This window comes from Dendrobates tinctorius, unplaced genomic scaffold (genome assembly GCF_039654945.1).
Source record: "Dendrobates tinctorius isolate UK_male_01 unplaced genomic scaffold, ASM3965494v1 ptg000030l, whole genome shotgun sequence".
Classification (NCBI taxonomy): Eukaryota; Metazoa; Chordata; class Amphibia; order Anura; family Dendrobatidae; genus Dendrobates; species Dendrobates tinctorius.
Genome location: NW_027361698.1, coordinates 6,072,723 through 6,097,616, shown reverse-complemented (window position 1 = coordinate 6,097,616; position 24,894 = coordinate 6,072,723). Strand labels below are relative to the sequence as shown.

General features: G+C 43.3%; 1 protein-coding gene across 1 annotated transcript in view; it reads right to left on the bottom strand.

Moving 5' to 3' along the window:
• Positions 1–2,173: 2,173 nt before the first annotated feature.
• Positions 2,174–24,894, bottom strand: part of ARHGEF38 (Rho guanine nucleotide exchange factor 38) — a 181,762-nt gene continuing 159,041 nt past the window's right edge. The window contains exons 11-14 of the mRNA XM_073571813.1: positions 14,559–14,699; positions 13,373–13,571; positions 9,500–9,762; positions 2,174–8,424 (exon numbers count right to left, since the gene is read on the bottom strand). Coding sequence (XP_073427914.1) covers positions 8,239–8,424; positions 9,500–9,762; positions 13,373–13,571; positions 14,559–14,699 — 789 coding nt within the window. The 3' untranslated portion in view covers positions 2,174–8,238. The remainder of the gene's footprint in view (positions 8,425–9,499; positions 9,763–13,372; positions 13,572–14,558; positions 14,700–24,894) is intronic.

The following is a 24,894-nucleotide window of genomic DNA, read 5'->3' as shown; positions in this document are numbered from 1 at the left end:
TAGCAATATCGCTGCAACGTCACAAAATTGGTGACTTTACAGCGATATTGCTAGCGATATCGCAGTGTGTAACGGGGGCTTTATGGAGCCCTGGAAAAAAGATAATGTCTTGTTTATCTCCTATCAGGGGACTAGGAAAGGCCTTAGGGCATCAAAAAGCTCGCTAGCTAAGTGGATTAGGGAGGCCATTTCATTAGCATACAGCTCTATGGGCAGGTCGGCACCTGGCAAGCTGAGGGCGCATTCCACCAGAGCCATGGCAACCTCGTGGGCGGAGAGATCAGAAGTCTCCATCGACCAAATATGTAAGCCAGCTACATGGTCCTCTCCGAGCAACTTTTACAACCATTATAGACTAGACTTGGGTGCTTCCTCAGACCTCTCCTTTGGTGTAAGGGTGCTGCAGGCTGTAGTCCCTCCCTAAGTAATTATTACTCTCTGTAATTCTCTCAGGTGGTGCTGTCATGGACGATCGAATAAAGTCTTAGTTACTCACCGGTTAATGGTATTTTTCGGAGTCCATGACAACACCCGTAGATTCCCTCTTTTTATTTAGTTTGGGTGTGCACTTCTTCCTCTTATGTACACTGATAGTAAATAGTTAAGTAGTAATAGTATTGTACATAAATCATGTCATTTAGGGTGGTTTCACATTAGCGTTTCAGGCTGCAGCGTTGGCCTGCGTACGGCTGCCGCTAAGCCCCGCCCCCCACCGCGCCTCCTCCGGTAGCTCCACCTATGGGTGCATGACGCTGCATGCGACCTTCGTCCCCTATCTTTAGCACTGGGGACGCAGGCCGTGCGCAGGTATGCGTTTGGCGGCGCATGCGTCCTTTTGACGGTGCGCCGAGCGCACCAAATTGCAGCAGGTTGCGTTTGGCGCTGGTCAGCGCTCCGTTAAAAGGACACATGCGCCGCCAAACGCATACCTGCGCACGGCCTGCGTCCCCAGTGCTAAAGATAGGGGACGCAGGTCACATGCAGCGTCATGCGCCCATAGGCGGAGCTACCGGAGGAGGCGCGGCAGGGAGGGGGCTTAGCGGCGGCCGGGCGCAGGCCGACGCTGCGGTCTGAAACGCTAATGTGAAACCACCCTAACCTTGGTGGTCCTCTTGTGCTCTGTAAACCAACTGGTGCGTGGGAGAGGTGCCGCCCTTATGTATCTGTAAGTTGTTCCTGTTCCTGAAGGGCGGATCCCCTCTCTCAGGTGGTGCTGTCATGGACTCCGAAAAATACCGTTAACCGGTGAGTAGCTAAGACTTTTTTTAACTATTCATTTTTTTTTTTAAACCTAGCTTATATTTACTACACATTATGCTTGTATACATATGTATATTTATGGTGGGCTCTTTCTGAGATGTCCATAGGCTATGCTAAGGCGTTCTTTGTCAGAGCTCACTAATCCCTATGAATGACCAATCGTTTCCTTTTTCCACGCATAAGATCTGTTTAGAATTTGCAAGATGTATTATAATAGTAATAAACTGTATATAATAAAGCACAAAAACGGAGATTGGAATATAAACATTTATTATATATTAGCATCTATACGTAAATCAATTATTTAGTAAATTTCTGTCTGTACATTTACAGCTGCATGTTTATGACAATATAAAAATCATTTAGCATTTTTGATCATACATCTTTTGCTATCATACAGTTTACATTAGTGTAACCGTCTAGCAGGCTGTTACATATTAATATGGTGCTATTAAAGTGAAATTTCACCTAACTGGCTGCATAGTCACAGATGTAAAATCTAGCATCTTGGTCATAAAGCTTCATTACCTTTTCCACTTATTTTTCACTTATTTTTTTAATAGCCTGGCGACAGATTTTTAATTTTGACTTCTAATTATGGCTGGGGTGACGTCCTTCTTCTGTTTCTTTGCTGTTATAATGATGTATTGCCGCATTCCACCTGACTTCTAGGCTATCTTTAGCGGCTTTCACGGTCCTCTAACGTCTTGCCCCATGGACGACACATCATTACACCAGCATATAACAGAAGCAATAAAGGCATTAAAGGCATTTTGGTTTACAGTGAAGGAAATAAGTATTTGATCCCTTGCTGATTTTGTTTGTTTGCCCACTGAGAAAGACATGAACAGTCTATAATTTTAAGCGTAGGTTAATTTTAACATTGAGACATAAAATATCAAAAATAAAATCAAGAAAATCACATTGTATAAATTATATAAATGTATTTGCATTTTGCAGGGAGAAATAAGTATTTGATCCGTCTGGCAAACAAGACAATACTTGGTGGCAAAACCCTTGTTGGTAAGCACAGCAGTCAGACGTTTTTCGTAGTTCATGATGAGGTTTGCACACATATCAGGAGGAATTTTTGTCCACTCTTCTTTGCAGATCATCTCTAAATCATTAAGATTTTGAGGCTGTCGCTTGGCAACTCGGAGCTTCAACTCCATAAGTTTTCTATGGGATTAAGGGCTGGAGACTGGCTAGGCCATCCATGACCGTAATGTGCTTCTTTTTGAGCCACTCCTTGTTGCCTTGGCTGTATATTTTGGGTCACTGTCTTGCTGGAATACCCAGCCACAACCCATTTTTAATGTCCTGGCGGAGGGAAGGAGGATGTCACACAGGATTTTACGGTACATGGCTCCATCCATTCTCCCATTGATGCGGTGAAGTAGTCCTGTGCCCTTAGCAGAGAAATACCCCCAAAACATAATGTTTCCACCTCCATGCTTGACAGTGGGGACAGTGTTCTTTGGGTCATAGGCAGCATTTCTCTTCCTCCAAACATGGCGAGTTGAGTTAATGCCAAAGATCTCAATTATTGTTTCATCTGACCACAGCACCTTCTCCCAATCACTCACAGAATCATCCATGTGTTCATTGGCAAGCTTCAGTCGGGCCTGCACATGTGTCTCCTTGAGCAGGGGGACTTTGTGAGCACTGCAGGATTTTAAACCTTTACGGCGTAATGTGTTACCAATGATTTTCTTGGTGACTGTGGTCCCAGCTGCCTTGAGATCATTAACAAGTCCCCCCCCTCGTGTAGTTTTAGGCTGATCTCTCACCTTCCTCTTGATCAAGGATAGCCCGCAAGGTGAGATTTTGCATGGTGCTCCAGATCGATGTCGATTGTCAGTCATTTTGTATTTCATCCATTTTCTTACTATTGCACCAACAGTTGTCTCCTGCTCACCCAGCGTCTTACTTAAGGTTTTGTAGCCCATTCCAGCTTTGTGCAGGTCTATGATCTTGTCCCTGACATCCTTATAAAGCTCTTTGGTCTTGCCCATGTTGTAGAGGTTAGAGGCTGACTGATTAATTGAGTCTGTGGACAGGAGTCTTTTATAAAGGTGACTATGTAAGACAGTTGTCTTTAATGCAAGTAACAAGCTGATTAGGAGCGTCTAACTGGCCTATAGGAGCCAGAACTATTAATGGTTGGTAGGGGATCAAATACTTATTTCTCACTGCAAAATGCAAATAAATTTATATAATTTATACAATGTGATTTTCTGGATTTTATTTCTGGTATTCTATCTCTCAATGTTAAAATTAACCTACCCTTAAAATTATAGACTGTTCATGTCTTTGTCAGTGGGCAAACTTACAAAATCAGGAAGGGATCAAATAATTATTTCCTTCACTGTATATTTGTATGGTAGGCTACATCCTTCGATTTCCCTAAAACAATAGCATAAAATAAATAATGGAATTACCAAAAAAGCACATAAAAAATAATTCAAAAGCAGTCTGCTTACAAGTTTCAGGTAGGAACAGAAAATGTCTTCCATGCTGTAGTTTTACAGTAACACTAACAAATAAGTAAAATAAATGGCAATAAAGAACGCTAGGTGTTGCATTTGCTGACTATGTTGGAGCCAATGTTATCAAAGTTGGTGCCTCACATTCAGACTTGGGCTACATGACGACTTTGGCCATGTCTTTGCTCTGTGCTGCTGATTAGAGAGGAGCGAACACGACCTTTAAAGTTCAGAGTTTGTACTGGACACCTGAACTCTGAACACGGACTTCTCCGAGAGAGACTTAGGCGATGATCACATTATGAGTATTCCGTCAGTATTTTACCTCAGTGTTTGTAAGCCAAAACCAGGAGTGGAACAATCAGAGGAAAAGTATAATAGAAACACATCACCTCTTCTGCATTTATCACCCACTTCTGGTTTTGGCTTACATATACTGAGGAAAAATACTGACCAAATACTGATAGTGTGAATGTAGCCCTACTACAACCATTTTACAGCAACCATTACCATCATGCTGTAGTGGCACCGCTCAATCTCTGACCTCACAGTCTACTTTTGTAGCCCCAGCCTTATGCACATGCCTATATGTAATTGCTGAGTATTTTTGGCTGCATGTCTGCACACTGCACATATGTACCATGGACCTTCACAGCGTGCTTCATTCTGGCAGTTCCAGAGTTAAACCTCGGTGTACAGGCTTCTGCTCTTGCCTCACACATGAGTAACCGGAAAACATCGCATATCAATTCTTAATCTCGCTATGACAGCAATTCACTAGCGTATTAGGAGGCCTATTAGAAGGCCAAGAGTCTTGTAACGAAGCCGCTTCAGCTTCATGACTTTGCCCGAAGAGTTATTTTATAACCACGCGGGCAGAAATCAGCGACACAGCACAGCTTACAAGTAATTAATGTGGAGCTCAATAGGTTGTTTGGCCTTTGCCTCCGAGAAACCATGGCAACAGTGATAAATGGTGACCGGTGGCTTCTCAGACTGCGCTGTTAATCATAGACCACACATCTGTACTAGAAATAGAATGACCAACGAAGTCGTCAAAATATAACGGGTCAAGTCTCGCTTAAATAGGAAGCTAACAAGAGGTAAAGAATTACCATGGACTCCTATCATCAAAGAGTACATAACTACCCTCTAATGCCCCTCTCGCCCACTGCACTGCTATAGTTGCCATCTAGCGACTAATATAGGTGCACTTCACCGTGGGGAATTAGATGCTGCGGATTCTAAAAGCCGCTGTACACAGGAGATGCCTGTCACTGACAGCCATCTGAGCCATTGTCCCATATAAAGGAGCGCTGGTTTGGCCGAGCGCCCCTATGGGCCCAATGAGAGGGCCACCAGACATGCTAATCTTCGGCAAAACAAAATGATCAGCAGTCTGAAATTGGACATGTCGAATATTTAACTCCCCGATTATCAAACTGTCTGGGGCCACTTTGCACATTAGACAGTCCGCCAAACCTAATATTGGCGGGTTCAATTTACACTAGTCTAATGTTTGTGGAGGGCTTTAGACTCTTATCCAGTGTCCACTAAGTTTCACATAAAGTTCTGATCAACGCTGCTGCTAGTGCCTGGCTGCAGCGCTTATATGGCTTTTAAAGTAAGAGCAGAATGGATAAACACCGTCTGTTCCAGTCACACGGGATTGGATGCAGACATCACATGCCCATTACAGCCAGGAGGGGAATCACAGAGCAGCAGGGGTCGGGTGCTCAGTATACATTTATTTTTTTTATTTTATTTTTACTTAATTTTTGTATTAAACAGGGGTGGACAACATTTCATATGACAAAAGTATCACTAGAGCCCTTAGTGACCTACAGCTTGCCAAAAGAGTGCCCTTCAGCATGCATTGGATACGTCAAACGTATGCTTTCATGAGTAGCATCTACTGCAACGTTATCTGCTACCACAAATCACCCCACACAATGCATTACCCAGAGGGATTACAGGACAAGAGGACCGTGTCCAGGTCAGCAGCCATTTCTGGAGATAGACACCTGCACGTTAATTGGGAAACTACAGTACTCCACTTTTCCTGTATAAAACCGTCCTCTTCACACCTCCTTGAGGATCAGTAGAGAATCATTCCTGGAAAGTCCTCCCATAATCTTCTTACATGACTAAGGTTGGAAATGCTATTTTGCTGACACTACCACATCTGTATATAACACTGTTCTCTGATTCTTAGCACAGAGCACGACGGTATGGATAACACTCCGAACACAGGCTTCTACGTTCACCCTGTGCAATGCTGCCTTCTTGCATTGGGTTTTGTGTCGGGCAGCCTTAGGCTGGCATCACACATGCAGTTTTTCTGGATGTGTTTTAAACTAAACTCTGGAGACTAGATCCTAAAAGAAACACAAGCACCGCATGTGGTTCCAGAATATAACTGCTCTTCTGATATAATGGTCTTCTTGAGACCTTGATAGTGTTAATAGCACTATGAAACCTGATCACAGCTCCCTCTCTTAGCTCATTCTCAGGATTGTTCCCTGCTTCAGGGAATGGTAGCATCAGAGATGCAAATTGTCATAAGGGCACTGTCTCATGAAGACAAACTTTGTCTATATTCCTAGGCCATCAGTATAAAGTGCTGGACAACCCCTTTGATGTATGTACTTAAATGAAATAGCAAAAACCTGCTGACAGATTTCCCTTGAGAGCAGCATAATGTAGCCACTGAGAGCCTGATTACAGGGATGTGTCCTTTATTAGGCTATATTGTAGTTTCATTACAATCAGTTTTTTTATCAGCAGAAGATTAAGGGTATCGTTACACTTAGCGATGCACCAGCGATCCCGACAACGATATGGATTGCTGGTGCATCGCTAAGTGGTCGCTAGTGAGCTGCCACACAGGCAGATCTCACCAGCGACATAGAGGGGGTCGCTACTTACCTGTCAGACGAGGCGATCCTGACGTCCTCCCGCGTCCACACATCGCTCGTCGGCGCCACAGGAAGCCCAGCAGGAAGCGCCCAACGAGAAATGGTCCAGGACGTTCTCGCGTGATCAGCGATAACCAGCAGTGGAGCCGGTCGGAGGTAAGTATCACATGTAGCGATATCGCTAGCAATATCGCTGCAACGTCACAAAATCGGTGACGTTACAGCGATATTGCTAGCGATATCGCAGTGTGTAACGGGGGCTTAACACTACAGGACTACATCTCGTGCAGAGCAGTCAGGCTAATCAGTAACCCCACCCACCACCACTGATTGGCAGATTGCTGACAATGTACACAGGAAGCTGCAAATGAGGGGTAGGGGCGGGGGTTATACACAGATCAAAAGACTTACCTGCACCAAGCAGTCCAGTAAGTGACACGTCCCTGGAGTCAGGCTCTCTGCCTCAAACACCTGCTGAATAGTCATGCAGCTGCAGCGACAGAAACTAAATCTCCGAGCACACCCAAAATACTCGGAGAACACCCTAGCATGCTTGGAAATCTTGAGTAACAAACATACTTGCTCATCGCTACTGCTGATAAATTCACTTTAACAGCAGCAGGACGTCATTTGAGATTGTGAAATGTTTTTTGTAGAAAATCAACATATCAAATGGTGATTCCACTGAAATGATTGCCTCTTATAATCGCTATTCCAGGTACTCTAGTTATTTCTGATTTCATATAAGCAGTGCCACAAATTAACAAATTAGATTCTCATCCCCCAATAAGAAATTAGGATTTGTACACGAAACCTTGACCACTGCAAGACATTGGGAAGACTGACCAGTTTTCAATTTTAGCTACATCACATTGCCTTACTCAACAATATTACTGGGAGTAATTGGGAGTAATTCTTATATAGAGGGCTGGATAAGGTCGTGTATATAGTGACTCAATGGCTGGCTTTCCAAAACTTGACTGACGTTGCAGAACCACTTACTAGGAGAACAAAGTCAATTAAAAAATTAACCAGGAACCAAGCAGTCCTTGATCAGTTCTCCAATGGTGCCATCACAGGAGAAATTACACGGTGAATGTGGTATCCTTTATAATGTACAGATATGTCATTAAATCCAAAGACATGAGAAATCCCTTTAACTTTTCACTTACAGAAAACTATATTATCAAGAGAATCCTAAATGTAAAGAAAATGAACAGAAACTTTTTTGTACCTGGACTTATAGGGAGTAGTTTTGAGTGTACTCTGATTTAGTAAGGCTCACTGATCTTTGGATTGTGTTACGTTCAGTGCATTGATCATGCTTCATACGTACAATGAAATTATGGACATCTTACACAAATAAAACATAGAAGTACTTTACACTTAAAATATCTCTGCTCTATAGAGCTTACAATCAGTAAACCTATCGGCGGGTTAATTCCTCGACTTCAGTTACCGTATCATGTCACATTATTTCATCTACAACCCCAAGAAATGAATCCTTCACATTAGATAAACATAGGACACGTCTAAGGAGAGATTCTAGTCCTAGAACAGAGAAGAACATGTTTCTAGGCGTATGTCATCTTCCCAAGATAATTGGCTGGCACATAACCTTTTTGGCCATGTGACTCTCCGAGCCACCACTCTTTGTTTCCACTCAGGTCACAAAACCTAATGATTCTGACCCTCTGATGCTCCTCAAGGGTAAGCTCCTGTTTACTCCGGGCTTCAAAAGCATAAACAGCATAGAAAATCTGAAATATACACAAAAAGAGCTCATTACATAGACTGCTAGATATAAATGTTATAAAGTTGTGTAAGAGTAGGATTGATGATTGGAGTTGAGCAAAATTCGGTTCCGATTACGATCGTCGGCGAATATTGTTTTTGCATTCTTCGACGAACACAGCAGAACGTCATTGGAGTCAATGTGAGTAGAAATTACTGAATATATTCGGAACTGATCATCAAACATAAATTCTGTCATGATCCCAGTGAAGGCTTTTGAGCTGCACGTCAGGGGTTAATGTCTGGAGCTCAGTGCAGGTTTTGACCTGGACACATGGGGTTAATGATTGTGGCCTCTCTTTGGTTCTGGGAGAGCTTCTTAAACCACTGGGAAGCTTCAATCCCTGTCAGTTATACTTTTGCCTTTGGCCGAGTGTGGTGACCTCCGTGTGCCTGTGCCTGTTCGTTGCTATAGCTTGTTTATATGGTTCTGACCCGGTTCTGTTTCCCCTTGTGAGTTTGCCTGTTGATTCTGTACTGCGCTATCCTCTCTGTGTATGACTCATTGCCTGTGATCTGACTACTCTCTGCTCGCCCCTCTTGTACCTTGCAGCTATCTGTGTGTGACTCATTGGCTACGTCCTGACTATCCTCCCTGTCTATGCCCCTTGGTAACTTTGTCTCGCAGTTACCCTGCTAGGAGTTCTCTTGCAGCTCCTAGCTCTCTGGAGTTTAGGCCATGCCCCCAGAAGTTACGTGCTTCAGGTCCTGCTGTTCTGAAGTACGCACCTACTCGGCTGCTGCCCGCTCCACAGGTATCTTTGAGCACAGTTTGCTTTACCCAGGACACACGCGCACTGGCTCAGTGAGCAAGTTCAGTGCGGTGTTCCTGACAAATTCGGCACGAATAGGGTACCAATATGGCACGAATATGGTAAATTCAGATTTGGTGACCGATTCCAAAACATATTCGCTTAACTCTACTCCTGATCACTTGTTAAATGATATACTCTATTTTTCTAGTGGGCATATTCTTTCAAAACAACTAAGTATAAGATGTCACTGCCATATTTGTAAAGAAATGGAAATAGAGATACTTACATGGCAATCCTCACTGTTTTGACAACTGTCTGTATCCGTTTCATTAATTTCATGTTTTTCGTCATCTCCATTGGAGGATGGACTGCTGTCTCCAGCACTTCCCTGTGACGCACGACTGTGTCTGTCACGAGAAGGCCGGGACGAGACAAACAGACTTAGGTCATCAAAATCTTCTTCACAAAAAGCACTGTCTGATGAATCTTTCTGTTGCCGTCCTGGGTTGTAGGGTTTTAGGAAGGATGAATAGACATAGCCTTGTTGTACTGTAAAGGGAAAGTAAGAGGCATTAGTGTAAGTATGATGGATGCAACCTGTTGGAGTATACAACAGCTGCAGGCTTATATTGTGAGAACTATTTAGCAGATAGCCTGGAATAAAAGGGGTTGTCCACTACTCAAACAACACCTTCTCAATCTGTATGTTTGCCCCCAATAAAACAACACTGCTGGCCTCTCTCACTTCATCCAGATGTATGTGTTACGTCCAAAGGTGGGGAGAGCGAAGCCAGAGCTGACTGACCACAGGGATTACCTGACATAATATTACGCAAGCTCCAAGACAGACAGTGCCGACACCACAGGAATGACGCCATCATCAGAGTGGAGTATAAGTGTTATTATTTTACTGGGGGTTGTCCAATATTTCATTACTGGATGAAAGCTAAAATGTGCAACACAACCAAACCTCCATACTCCATAAGTCATGTATTAGAACATTGTTCAGGGTAATGTAGCATGAGCACAAATACTAAATCTCTGACATTCATATGTCTTGTCCTACTAACAGTCAGGTCAAATATTCAGCCACTTGGCAACAAGACGCATTGGCATTTAAGACTGAGACTTAGGGTCCCGTCACACATAGCGACTCACCAGAGATCCCGACAACGATATGAACTTGTCAGGTTTGCTGGTGTGTCGCTACATGATCGCTGGTGAGCTGCCAAACAGGCAGATCTCAGCAGCGATCAGGACAGCGACGAAGCGGGTAACAAGCGACGCACGTCGCTTAGTTATCCGCAGTGTATGTTATATACCAGCGTGCTGGTGCAGGGAGCTGGTAACCAAGGTAAACTTCGGGTTTCTAAGCACCGCGCGGCGCTTAGAAACCCGATGTTTACCTTGGTTACCAGCTCCCTGCACCAGCGCGCTGGTATCTAACGTACACATCGGGTCTCTAAGCGCCGCGCTTAGAAACCCGATGTTTACCTTGGTTACCAGCTCCAGCTTGCTGATCGCTGATCTCCCGCATGCCACACCCAGCGAAGTGTGCTGGCCAGTGAGAGGCCAACGATCAAAAAAATGTCCAGGCCATTCAAGCACGATCAGCGCTACCCGGCAGGGGGGGCGGTCGCTGATAAGTGTCACACACAGCGAGATCGCTGGTGAGATTGCTGTTGCGTCACAAAACTTGTGATTCAGCAGCGACCTCACTAGCAATCTCGGTGTGTGTGACGGGGGCTTTAATATTAGCACAACATTTCTGCAGCCTGAGGAGTTTCACTGCCCTAAATTACATTTACCATTAACAAATGCAAATTGTCCAGCCGATACAGATAAAAAAAAATTTCACTATTTTATTTCCACAGAATTTGAAACATCAAAAAACATGATCCATATAAAAAGTGTTGCAGAAAAAAAAATCACTGGTACCATGAATATGGACAAGTATATCTCCAAACCTTGCTGTTTAAAGGAAACCTGTCATTAGATTAATGCTGCCTGAACAGCACCACTCTAGTTGATTGACAAGAAGCCAGCAGGGGTGTCATCGACTAGTCAGGTCTCTCCCTGTAGTCTGTGGGCGCTTTTTTCAAACTACTGTATAATTTTTCAAAAATCCTGCAGTGTTTCATAATTAAACATACCTGGCTGCAATCAAGCTGCCAGGCTCTGATTTATGGTGCCCGGGAGAAGCCGGCTGGGGGCCCGGCAGGACTAGTCAAATCTCTCCCTATAATCCCCATCCGGCTTCTCCTCGCACCACTCCAGTTGATTAACGAAAAGCCGGTTGGGGCCACACTAGGCAAATCAGGTCTCACCCTACAGTCTCTCTCTCTGTAAACAAAACGCAGCAGCATTTTAGAGTGAAACATACCTGGATGCAATCAAGCTCTGATTCATGCTGCCCGTGGTTCAGGCAGTATTAAACTATTGAGAGGTTCCTTTTAATGCAGTGACTTTTTTACTGAAACCTTATATAGATCATGTTAAGATGCTGCTGAAATAGAATAGTGACCTTTTATCCACATTAATTGGACTATTCATATTTTTTCTGCTATTAATGCTTACAAAGAGAAGGCTGGTAGTGCAATAAGAGACTGCGCTGCTGTGGTAGAATTCAAGGTATCTTTATTGCCAACGCGTTTCCTGAGCCAGTCCCAGCTCACTTCATCAGGGCATGACATCATATCATGTTTGTTAGCCTGCATTTTTAAACGTTTTGTGAGATACCTATTTTTGTAGACCTTTGCTCCATGTTTATTGTAGGCTTTAACCGTTAAGGAGTGTCCATTAGGACTATTGTATTTAGCCATTTACTAGAGGTGTTTTGCCATGGTAGATGCATCTTATATATAATGCTTTCACTTCAAAAGATATTGATTATATATAACATTTTTAAGCAGGTATGGAAAAATTAATGGCAAGTAAGAATACTTTAAAAAAATTAAAAAGTTAGGGATTTATTTTGATCAATTTGCACAATGGAAAAGAGAAAACTAAATCAAATCAATATATGGTGTGACCACCCTTTGCCTTCACAACATGAACAGTTTTAGGTACACATGCCCAAGGTTTATGAAGAAACTTGGCAGAGAGCTTGATTCAAACATCTTGGAGAACTAACCACAGATCTTCTGTGGATATAGGCTTACACAAATCCTTCTGTCTCTTCATGAAATGCCAGACAGATTGAAGATGTTGAGATCAGGGATTTTTGGTGGTCATCATCACTTCCAGGATTCCCTTGTTCCTCTTCATGGTAAAAAGTTAATAACTTTGACTGTATTTTTGGGGTCATTGTCCTGCGGCAGAATAAACTTGGAGCCAATCAAATGCCTTGCTGATGGTATTGCATGATGGCTAATTATCAAACATACAGTCAATGTCATTAAGAACTATCATCAACGTAAAAAAGAACAAACAGTCGTGGAACATCGAGTCTGTCTGAGATTCAATGAAGAGGAAGAAAGATTTGCACCAGCATTCATGATGTTTGGAACAACCTCCATGCCAAGTTTCTTCAAAAACTGTGTGCAAGTGCACCTAGAAGAATTTATGCTGTTTTGAAGGCAAAAGTGTGGAGGTGGAGGTCACACCAAATAGTGATTTGATCTAGATTTCTCTTTTGTTCATTAACTTTGTATTGTATTCATTGATAAAAATAAACTATTAACACTTCTATTTTTTTAAAGCATTCTAACTTAGCAACATTTTTACACTTTTGCCTAAAACTTTGCACAATACTGTACATGCAGGGGGTTCCTGAGCCACTGGCTGGGGAACATTTCTGTTGTGGTATAATTGATTTATCCAGAGCAATGTGCTTATTTCATCGCACAAATGCATCTTTTTTTTAATCTGCATTTTAACTTTAGAATAAAAACAACACCGATTAATGTCAACACTGTGAATGTGGGGGTATGAAACACAGCACCAGTTCTATACTCAGCACTTCGTCCAGGCATTTTATGGAAGCGGTGGAAACTTTATATGTTAGGGACAAGGCCTCTTGATTGAGGCCAAGATGATAACTTTCAAAGTCATGAAAATAAAGTATTTTTCTAGTTGATTAATAAGAAGGAAACCACTGTGCAGAGAGAGAGGACGCACAAAAGAAAGTCAATATTTGACTGAGTGTTCTTCTACTTACTTCCCGTGTCCACAAACCACCTGCTAGTACTTCCTAAAGGGTCCTTGTACTCCACAATAGCCACCAGCTCCCCCTCATACAGATCTATATCAAGTTCCTGGGAAGCGTTGCACTTGCGCTTTGCTTGGTAGACTTTCTCCGCACCATAGGTAGACAAGAGCTTGCACCTGTGGCTCTCGGACTGTCGAGGTAGTTCAGGCTTAATGGAAAACAAACAGGGAAATTATTGACAAAAGGGTTTGCAAAAATTGCTAATGCAAATTGTCAATTTATACAGTGATTTATTCTGGCTGAAAGCTTAAAGCAGGGTTAAATGTTCCCTGACAAGAGGACAATGACAAGGTATCACATGTGTGGCATGTTTGCTGTATCCTGACAGTTCATGGTAATTGTAATATATTCCTTTTATTGAAATAATCTAATTGATTTGTACTTTAATAGACCAATGCCAAATTCATAACGACATATCATATGACATAGAGATGTTGCTTTGCTTCACTCCTTCAGAGACAGTCTATACAACAAAATGATTACTACATATTGGTACAGTAAACTAGAACGTCGCCTGATTTTTCAGTGTTTTAAATTGGGACAAAGGGCCCTCACTTTAGTGGAAACCTTTCCCAATTGTGGACCCAATCATGATCAGATCATGGCTGCTGGTTCAGCTAATGAAACCTCTGGCGATCCACTGATCTCATGAACTAAAGCTAGGAATGGCCACAAATTTCTCCTACAGTGGCCACTACAGGGGAAACGTGGTAGTACATGGTGTACATACAAATGATTGCGTGACCTGCATTGAGACCTCCAGAACACTTGATGCACTGTTGTAAGATCCTTCTGTGACAATGCTATGAAGCCTTAAGCTGAGGTCCTGGGTAATGTTAGACAGTCTGTCTGCTAGGAATAGGGTGTCTGAGAGCTGCCTTTTAATGGTTGCAGCTTTTTGACAGTATTTGCCAGCCAACCATTCAAATGACAGATCACAATACAATTACGTGGGAAATATGCAATGTTTTTAGTGAATTCTAAATGGGGAGCAGGATTTTAAGATAATTTAGTAGTAGTACTTATGACCTCTAGGTGTCACTGCTGCTTTAACCCTTCATGAAGCAGCATACATTGATATATACACTAGGACTGAAGCTGGCCATGTCACTGTATATTACCAAATATCACTTACCAGTGGAGATAATGTCTTCTTCCTCTCAAAGCTCAGCTTTCGCTCAATAAAAGTGGCATTGTTATTTTCCTTCATAAAGTTTAGATTCTGAAGCTCATCCATGATTCGATGCTGACCTTCATTCACATTGGCAATGATAAACTGTCAGTAAACATAAAATATGAGTGTATGTGCAGATACATCTATGCGATGTAGTACAGCAACATTTTTTTATTCCAGCATCTGATAATCCAGAAATTTTAATACTACACTAATTTCTCTTGGCACATAACTTCCCCCCCAAAAAACTGTAGTTCCACAGGACAATGAGATCAAACACATATTATTATTAAAAAATATCAGAAGTACAAGTAAGTTTTATACACGTTTACATATCTGTATTATGATACAGAACATTTAACACAACAGCGCAAACAAAAGTGAGAAACCGAATTTACCTAAAGATACAGTAGGCCTGTCTATATATAGTATGTCTATAGGCAGCCCTGTTTGAAGAGCCCATGGTATTTATATGTTACGTATCTTTAGATATACATACATTAGGCACTAACAGTGCTGTAGGCCTGAGAGGAGGACAACCAGGGCAATGTTCTAGGCCTGAGAGGAGGACAACCAATGACAATTTTGTAGGCCTGAAATGAGGACACCCAGGGCAATTCTGTAGACCTGAAATGAGGACACCCAAGGCAATTATGTAGGTCTGAGAGGAGGACACCCAGGGCAATGCTGTAGGCCTGAGAGGAAGACACCCAGAGCAATGCTGTAGGCCTGAGAGGAGGACACCCAGGGCAATGTTGTAGGCCTGAGAGGAGGACATGAAAGGCAACTATGTAGGTCTAAGAGATGGATACCAGGGAAATTATGTAAGCCTGAGAGAAGGACATAGAGGGCAATGATGTAGACCTGAGAGGAGGACACCCAGGGCAATTCTGTAGGCCTGAAAGGACACCCAGGGAAATGCTGTGTTTCTGAGAGGAAGACACCCAGTGTAGTGGTGTAGTCCTGAAAGGAGGACACCCAGGGCAATGCTGTAGGTCTGACAGGAGGATACCCAGGGCAATGCTGTAGGCCTGAGAGGAGAACACCCAGGGCAATGCCGTATGCCTGAGAGGAGGACACTCAGGGTAATGCTGTAGGCCTGAGAGGAGGACACCCAGGGCAATTATGTAGGCCTGAGAGCAGGACATCCAGGGCAATGCTGTAAGCCTGAGAGGAGGACACCCAGGGCAATGCTGTAGGACTGAGAGGAGGAGACCAAGGGCAATGATGTAGGCTTGAAAGGAGGACACCCAGGGCAATGCTATAAGCCTGAGAGGAGAACATCCAGGGAAATGCTGTAGGCCTGAGAGGAGGCCTTCCAAGGCTATGATGTAGGCCTGAGAGGAGGACACCCAGGGCAATGCTGTAGGCCTGAGAGGAGAACACCAAGGGCAATGATGTAGGCCTGAAAGGCGGACACCCAGGGCAATGTTGTAGGCTTGACAGGAGGATACCTAGTGCAATGCTGTAGGCCTGAAAGATAACAAAAATTGCAATGCCGTAGGTCAGAGAGGAGGATACTCAGAAAAATGCTGTAGGCCTGAGAGGAAGATACCCAGGGCAATGCTGTAGGCCTTAGATGGGAACACCAAGGGCGATGCTAAAGGCCTGAGAGGAGGTCACCCCGGGCAATGATGTAGGCCTGAGAGGAGGATACCCAGGGAAATGCTTTGGGTCTGAGAGGAAGACACCCAGTGTAGTTGTGTAGGTCTGAAAGGAGATCACCCAGGGCAATGCTGTAGGTCTGAGAGGAGAATACTAAGAAAAATGTTGTAGGCCTGAGAGGAGGATACCCAGAGCAATGCTGTAGGCCTCAAAGGAGGATATCCATGGTAATGCTATACGCCTGAGAGGAGGACACCCAGGGTACTGCTGTAGGCCTGAAAGGAGGACACCCAGGGCAATGCTGTTGACCTCAGATGAGGATATCCATGGTAATGCTATAGGCCTGAGAGGTGGACATCCAGGGTAATTCTGTAGGCCTGAGAGGAGGACACCCTGGGCAATGCTGGATGCCTGACAGTAAAACACCCAGAACAATGCTGTAGGCCTGACAGGAGGATACCCAGGGCAATGCTGTAGCCCTGAAAGAAGGACACCCAGGGTAATGCTGTGGGCCTAAGATAAGGATACCTAGTGTAGTTGTGTAGGCCTGAAAGGAGGACACCCAGGGCAGTGCTGAAGACCTGAGAGGAGTATACCCAGGGCAATGCTGTTGGCCTGAAAGAAGGACACCCAGGGGAAGGCATTAGAGAAGATTGCTTGATGTTGTGAAAATAGTACTGCAATGTTCTGATTAATTTTTAGATTTACTTGCTGGTTTGGGTCCAATGTGCCAGGCACTCTGTACCTACTGGCTCCTGAGACTGTGGTTTACTCAGTAAAATTGATATTGGAAGTCTTATTCTATGGCCTTTCTCAAGATAAATAGTGCCTGTATTTATTGTGAATTGTCAGCTTTTTGACACTAGTGGTCATACAGCTCTCAACTATTTCGTTTTAATAGGATTATCCCATGTCTCAATATATGTCTCAATATTTGTATCTCCATTTACAGAATATTTTAAGCTGTGCACCCCATCTAGAGCTGGGAGTAGTGTGGAGACTGCGACCAGCTGGGACCGGTGTCTTTCTGTCCTCGTGGAGCTCCGTGCCTGGTTTCAGCTGGGAGAGAGTGAAGCTGCTGGCTACCTGCCTTGTACCCATTTCCAGCATGCAGATGATCCCGGGATAGGAAAGCTGGTGGAGTGTGCGGTGCTGGAGATGTTCTGGAGATCTTGTGATCCAGGTGGAGCTGAAAGGGTGAGCTGGGCAGGTTTGGACTGACTGTTGGCATGTCCCCTGATGTCCCTGTCTTGTTGCACCCATGCCCTCCCCCCCAGCAGTGCTGGGAGCACCCTTTATGGAAAGTTGTACATTTAACTCTGCTAAGCTGTGACTGTTCAGTCTTTATACTTACAAGCTGAGTGTAGTCATGGCCACTGCACTCTGTAAACCTACTCTTATGATTTCAAGGGACGATTTATTATTCTGGAATCATCCACAATTTCTCATGGACTCCCCTTCTTGGAGCATGATTGCTAATTCAACAATTGAGTACATAAAATCCATTACTTCTGTGAAACCTGTGGAGGTGTACTGCAAGAGAGGTAGGAGAGGAGGCATCCTGGCACGCCTTCGGAGGAGAGGGTTCAGAACAGCTCTTCCTTCACTCCACTTGGCTAATGTCCGTTCCTTATCTAACAAAATGGAGGATCTGAACTTACTTTGTAACATGAGATCTGATATGGCCAATTCAGCTGCTCTTTGTTTTACTGAGACCTGGTTGAATGACACCATCCCTGATTGTAGTCTGGATCTACCTGATTTTGTTATCTACAGAGCTGACCGTGATTGTGTAGCTTCAGGTAACCAAAGGGGGGGTGGGGTATGTCTCTACATCAACACTAGCTGGTGCTGTGATGTTAACATACTGGGAAAAGGTTGCTCTCCAGATCTAGAGTACCTTGCACTCAATTGTAGACCATTTTACGCTCCAAGAGAGTTTTCATCTATGGTTCTGGTTGCAGTATATATTCCCCCTCAAGCTCTGTTAAAGCTGCTATTGGTGAATTAGCTTGCAAAATATCAGAATGGGAGAAAGGATCTCCTGAAGCATTTGTGATCGTAATGGGGGACTTTAACAAAGGAAAACTCAACCTGGATCTCCCCAAATTTACTCAACATATAAACTGCTTCACGAGAGAGAACAATACGCTTGATCACTGCTATACTGTCTTAAAAGGGGCCTACAGGGCAGTGAGGAAAGCAGCAGTGGGCTTTTCAGATCATTGTCTAATTCATTTAATTCCAGCCTACAGGCAAAGGTTGAAAACATCCAAACCTACAGTTTATACAAAGAAGACATGGTCTGAGGAGGCAAAATTGCAACTGCAAGCATGCTTTGAATGCACGGACTGGGAGGTATTCCAGGAAACATGCTCGGGTCTGGATGAATGGGTTGATGCAGTGTCCTCATATATCCGTTTTTGTGAAGACACGTTTATTCCATCCAAATCTGTCCACTTTCGGGGAAACAACAAGCCGTGGTTTACAAATAAAGTCAGGTTGATCCGTAAGAGAAAAGAGGAGGCTTATAAAGCAGGCGATATTACTGAATTCAAGAAACTTAGGAACTCGCTATCTAAAGAGATCAAGTTAGCCAAACACGAGTATGCAAAGATTCTGGAGGAAAGGTTCTCATCAAAAGATACTAGATCTGCATGGAGAGGATTAAGAGAGGTCACCAATTATAAAAGCAACCCCACTATAGTGAACCCCAGCAGAAGTCTGGCAGCAGAGTTAAATGAATTCTACTGCAGATTTGAGGCAAGCTCTACACACAGTGGCTATTCATCTCTAAGCTCCTCAGTCTGTTCATATAAAGATCATTCATTGTGCAACACCCAAGTAGTGATCTCCGAGGCAGAGGTGATACGCATCCTGAAGGGACTTAAGGTCAAAAAGGCACCTGGCCCTGATGGTGTATCTCCAATGTGTCTGAAAGTATGTGCTACCCAGCTTGCCCCTATACTGACAAATATATACAATGTGTCACTGAAAGAGTGCGTTGTACCTCAGTGTTGGAAAAATTCCACAATTATCCCTGTCCCCAAGAAAGTGGGATCCTCTGAGTTGAACGACTATAGACCAGTAGCACTCACATCTGTAGCTATGAAAGTCTTCGAAAGAATTATGATGTCCCACCTGATAAAATTCACGCAGAAGCTTTGGGACCCGCTTCAGTTTGCCTATAAGGAGAATCGTTCGGCAAACGACACTGTCAATCTGGCACTGAAGTACATTTTGGATCATACAGATGAACGGCACTCATATGTCCGGATTCTTTTCATGGACTTTAGCTCAGCGTTCAATACCATTGATCCGAATTTACTTCATAAGAAAATGGTAGCTCTTGGAGTTCCTCTCAACTTATGCTTGTGGATTTATAACTTCCTGACAGCCAGGATACAGAGTGTAAAAGTTGGACCATTCACTTCGGACACCTTGGTCACAAACATCGGGGCACCTCAGGGGTGTGTTTTGTCCCCGTTACTGTTTTCTCTCTATACGAATGATTGCATCTCTTCAGCAGACTCAGTAAAAATCTTGAAATTTGCCGATGATATGACACTGATTGGTCTCATCAGGGGAAATGCTGAAGACTTGTATCGGAGTGAGGTGGAAAGAATATGTGACTGGTGTAAAGCCAATTATCTTGTACTCAACACTAAAAAAAACTGCTGAGATGGTTGTGGATTTTAGGAAAGATCAACATGAGATACTTCCAATCTACATCCATGACGAAGTGATTCTTAGGGTCACAGAGACCAAATTCCTTGGTGTTATCATCTCTCATGATCTTAAATGGGGGAAAAACGTGGATGCTGTTATAAGAAAAGCACAACAGAGGATGTTCTTCCTGCATCAGCTGAAAAGATATGGTTTGTCTAAGAATCTGCTGATCTTATTCTTTAATGCTGTCATCAGATCTGTGATTTGTTCCTCTCTGATAGTCTGGTATGGGGGAGCTACTGCGCATGACAAACTCCCCTTACAAAGGACTTTCAGAACAGCAGAGAGAATTATAGGCTCCCCCCTGCCTAAAATCCAGGATCTTTATGATAAGAGTATTCGATCCCACGTATTGAAAATTTCATCCGATCCCTCTCACCCGGGACACTCCTCATTCCAACTACTCCCTTCAGGACGTCGCTTCAGAGTCCCCAAATGCAGTACCAACCGCCATATGAACAGCTTCTATCCACTCTCTGTTCCACAATTAAATCGTCATGTGTAGACTATATACTGTATCTGTCTTGTTAGATGTTACTTGTATCTGTTGTTATATATTATGTTGCCTCTTTGCCACAAAGAATTCCTTGTATATATGTAATATGTACTTGGCGATAATAAATTTGATTTGATTTGAATGCCCAGAAAACCTTTGAAAATGTCCATTTTGGGCAGATTGAAATAAGTTGTCAGGCTGAGTCCCTTATAAACAGGGACACTCGGGTCGGTTGTGCGCTTCTGCATACGCAATGAGAGAGTCGCTGCCAGACACCTCTAGCGGCAGCTTATCTCCCCGCAAACAAAAGGATCAGCTGTCGGAAATTTGATGTGCCAGATCCTTCTCTTACCCGACATTGTGGAAAGCCCACATACACTTTAGGCTATTTTCACAAGTCCAGCTGTGATCAGTTAGAAATCTGTTGTAATGCAGACACAACTTTTTAGTCCATTTTTAAATAACTGATCTCTGCTGGATCCGTTTTTTTTAACATTGAAGTCTGTGGAAAGTGGATCCGTTAAATAACCATCCATTTATCTTTCATTTGTAAAGGAACTGTTTGTTTTTTTGCTTACTGGTTGCATTTACAAATGGGCTAAAAAGTTGTGTCTCCACAACTTTTTTCCCAACAGATTACTGCTGGATCCGTTAACTGATTACTACTGGACAAGTGAACACAGCCTTAGACTGCTGGTCAGTCTCCTGCAAATTGGCAGGTTCTTACAACTTTATTCTAATATGTATGGAAGTCTTTACTGTTGGAGCATTCCGGAGATATAGAAATATACCTGTCTGAAATCGTGTAACCAGGCTCTTATTGACACATTAATAGCTAAGCTAGTCCCCTTCGCTGTATATTCAATGGCTATATCCAAGAACATGAGCCAGTCCCCTGGTTGTGTTCACGCAACGTTCAGCTCACATGCCGGCATATCATAAAACTTAGGCTGGTTTCACACTTGCGTTGTGTAGCTGCGGATGGCAGCCTACTTCCTCCTTTCTTCCTCCATTAAGCCCCGCCCACTGCCGCCCCTCTTCCTTCAGCTCCGCCTACGTCCGCATGCGTCCTGGGTACCTATTTTTAACATTGAGTACGCAGGCCATGCAGATGTATGCTGACGCATCCGCATGCGTCGTTTTGCCATTACCATTAATAAACCTCTAGAGTGGGAATCAAGTAGGAAAACAATGTACTTTTAACCTTGTTTGATGTTGTTCTTGTAACCTTGTTTGCCCCATTTAGCGTCATTACCACATTGAAGAGCACCTTGAGTTTATATAAATGTGACATCTCGGGAGGGGGTTATGATCTGGCCGCCTTGTGTTGAGACCATCTACCTTTTAGCCAGGGTCATGTGCAGTATTTTGCCTGCCTTCTATCTCCAGACACATTCTATGCACACACATATAGCCCAAGAAGCATATTCTGCAAGCAGCTTCAAGTCTGTCTCCTGAAACTGGTTTTCATTTCTGGGATGATGATCTGCTATGAATAAATGTCAAGTAAAATAAAAGGATTCACACTACGCGGACAGAAGATATATGGGCGAGGTGATTGGCTGTGGCTGCGTGGATACAGAGGTGTTTGGAATTCAGCTCAGCTCTGTGGGGATTGAGCAGGATATAAACTGGAAGCTGATAAGCTTGAGGCAACACAGATAAGCTGCTTCTTTTTGTGGCTTATCAGTATCCTAAGACCCATGTGACTGCTGATACCCCTTGCATCCCATTGTTTATCTCCCTTGCTTATACAAAGCCACAGAAGGCATTGTTCTGCTAATTATCATTCCCTGCCCAGGTTCTCCAGGATGCAGGGAGTTAATCCAAGCCTGGAACCCAACAGATGCGAACATACTGAAATGTGTATGAGATGGCCAACGCGCTGGAGACGAGAGACACATGCTGGCTTTCCATATTGCTTTCTTTCTATTATCACTGGAAATTTACTTGCAAGGCTTAGGAGTAAGAATCACCAATACCGACATGTGTAAAGTCCTTTCTAATATTACATTTTGGGACCCCATAGTGATAGCGTAGAAATATATTTTTAGAACTTGTTTCATTTAAAGGGATACTCTTAATGCCCCCATACACATTAGATAAAAGTCGGCAGAACCCACCGATTTTGGTAGGATCAGCCAACCATCTGATGTGTATGGGAGCTCCTGGATGTTCACTTACAGACTACATTGGAGGCTATGGTCGTGAATCATTAAGGTGCTTACGTAACCCTGAAATAAGTTGCAATATATTTTTGCAAATCAGCAGTTGCATAAATATATTGTGATTTTTGGCATTTCCACACCATACCCGTCCAGCTGTGGCAAAATGGGCTTTTGCAGGGTGAAGGCATGGGCAGAATGTTGCGCTGTCATGCCCGCCTGTCAAATTTATCATAAGTTAAGAAACTGGCTGATGTACATTTCTGGCGACGGTGCACGCTGGGTACTAGACCTGTCTGATTGATTCAGTGGCAAATGCTGCTTGATGAATCAGGTCAGTGTGCTTCAGGTGGCTCTTCATTAAGACTTTTGGGCACTGCAAGTACAACTATAAGTATTGGGCAGTTGGAGATAAGTTGCTGACAAAGGAGCCTGGCAGCGGCTCTTCCTTGGAGGATAATGGGGGAACCAGGACAGAGCTGACAGCTGCATGATAGCTCAGCCAACAGCTATAGAAGGTGTATAGCCAGTTTTAGGTTCTGTGCAGACTGCATCTGAGACTTTCATCTGGGAGATACAGTACTGTGCAAAAGTGTTAGGCAGGTGTGTAAAAAATGACCTGATCAGCTTCAGTACTGGTGTATATATGAATGTATACTTCTTCATGAAGGGCTAAAGCAGCAGTAACTGCTAAAGATCAAATGCTAAAAAATAGGAATTCAAGAGAAATCTGCATTAAATCAATATTTGGTGTGACTACTCTTTCCCTTTCAAAACAGCATCAGTTCTTTCGAGTACACTGCATAGTTTTTGAAGAGACTCGGCAGGGAGGTTGTTCCAAACATCTTGGAGAACTAAACACAGATCTTCTGTGGATCTAGGCTTGCACAAATTCTTCTGTCTCGTTATGTAATCCCAGACAGATTCGATGATCAGTACTACTTGGGGGGCAAACTCTTTGTTCTTCTTTACGCTGAAGATTGTTCTTAATGACATTGGCAATATGTTTGTGTCCAAACGTATTCTGTAGCAGAAAAACTACCCAATCAGATGCTTCCCTGATGATATTGCATGTTGGTTTAGTATCTTCCTGTATTCCTCAGCATTTAGGACACCATTAATCCTGACCAAATCCCCAACTCCCTTTGCTAAAATGCAGCCCCTGAACCTCCACCATGCTTCACTGTTACCTGCAGCCACACATTATTTTACTGCTCTCCAGTGCTTCGGTGAACTGACAGCCTTCTGTTATTGACAAATATTTCAAACTTTGACAAATCAGTCCAGATCATCTCCTGCCTTTATTCCGAACCTCAGTTCCTATGTTGTCATGCATATTTGAGCCTTTTGGCCTTGCTTCCATGTTGAAGATATGACTTTTTGGTTGGAATTCTTCCATTAATGTCAGTTCAAGCATGATGTCTCAGAACAGAAAATTGGTGTAATTTACCGTAGTTCTACAGTTTGTTGCCAGTTCTGAGCTGATGGCACTGCTGGACATATTTAAATTTTGAAGGGAATTACTGCTGAACTAAATTTAATTGGCTGACCACTGTATTTATTGAGATCAATGTTGCGCATTTCTTGGTGTTTCTTCAAAAGAGCTTGTTTAAGGGTATGTGCACACGCTGCGGATTAACTTGCGGATTTTCCAGCGCGGATTTGTAGGTAAAACCGCAGTTAAAGTGACCTGCGGTTTATCTGCGGATTTGCGTGCGGTTTTCCCCTGCGGTTTGACACCTGGACAATGGAATAGGTGGCAAACCGCTGTGGAATCAGCAGAAAGAATTGACATGCTGCGGATTTAAAACCGCAGCATGTGCACTGCGGATTTGAAATTCCATTGGCTAACATGGTACTGTATTATTTCTGCGGAACTGCTGCGGATCCACAGGGCCAAATCCGCTGCGGATCCACAGCAGAATCCGCAGCTGTGCACATACCCTAAGCAGGCTTTTTCGTGTCATGGTTTTTTAAAGAAATTATGGCACTTTTTTTTTCTTCGCACATCATGATCTTTGTTAAAAAACAAAATTAGTAATCTTGCAATTTTCACACTGGCCACTGAATATTTCTTATCATCACAATAAGGATCACAATGACAGGTACAGTGGGGAAAAAAAAGTATTTAGTCAGTCAGCAATAGTGCAAGTTCCACCACTTAAAAAGATGAGAGGCGTCTGTAATTTACATCATAGGTAGACCTCAACTATGGGAGACAAACTGAGAAAAAAAAATCCAGAAAATCACATTGTCTGGTTTTTTTTTTCATTTTATTTGCATATTATGGTGGAAAATAAGT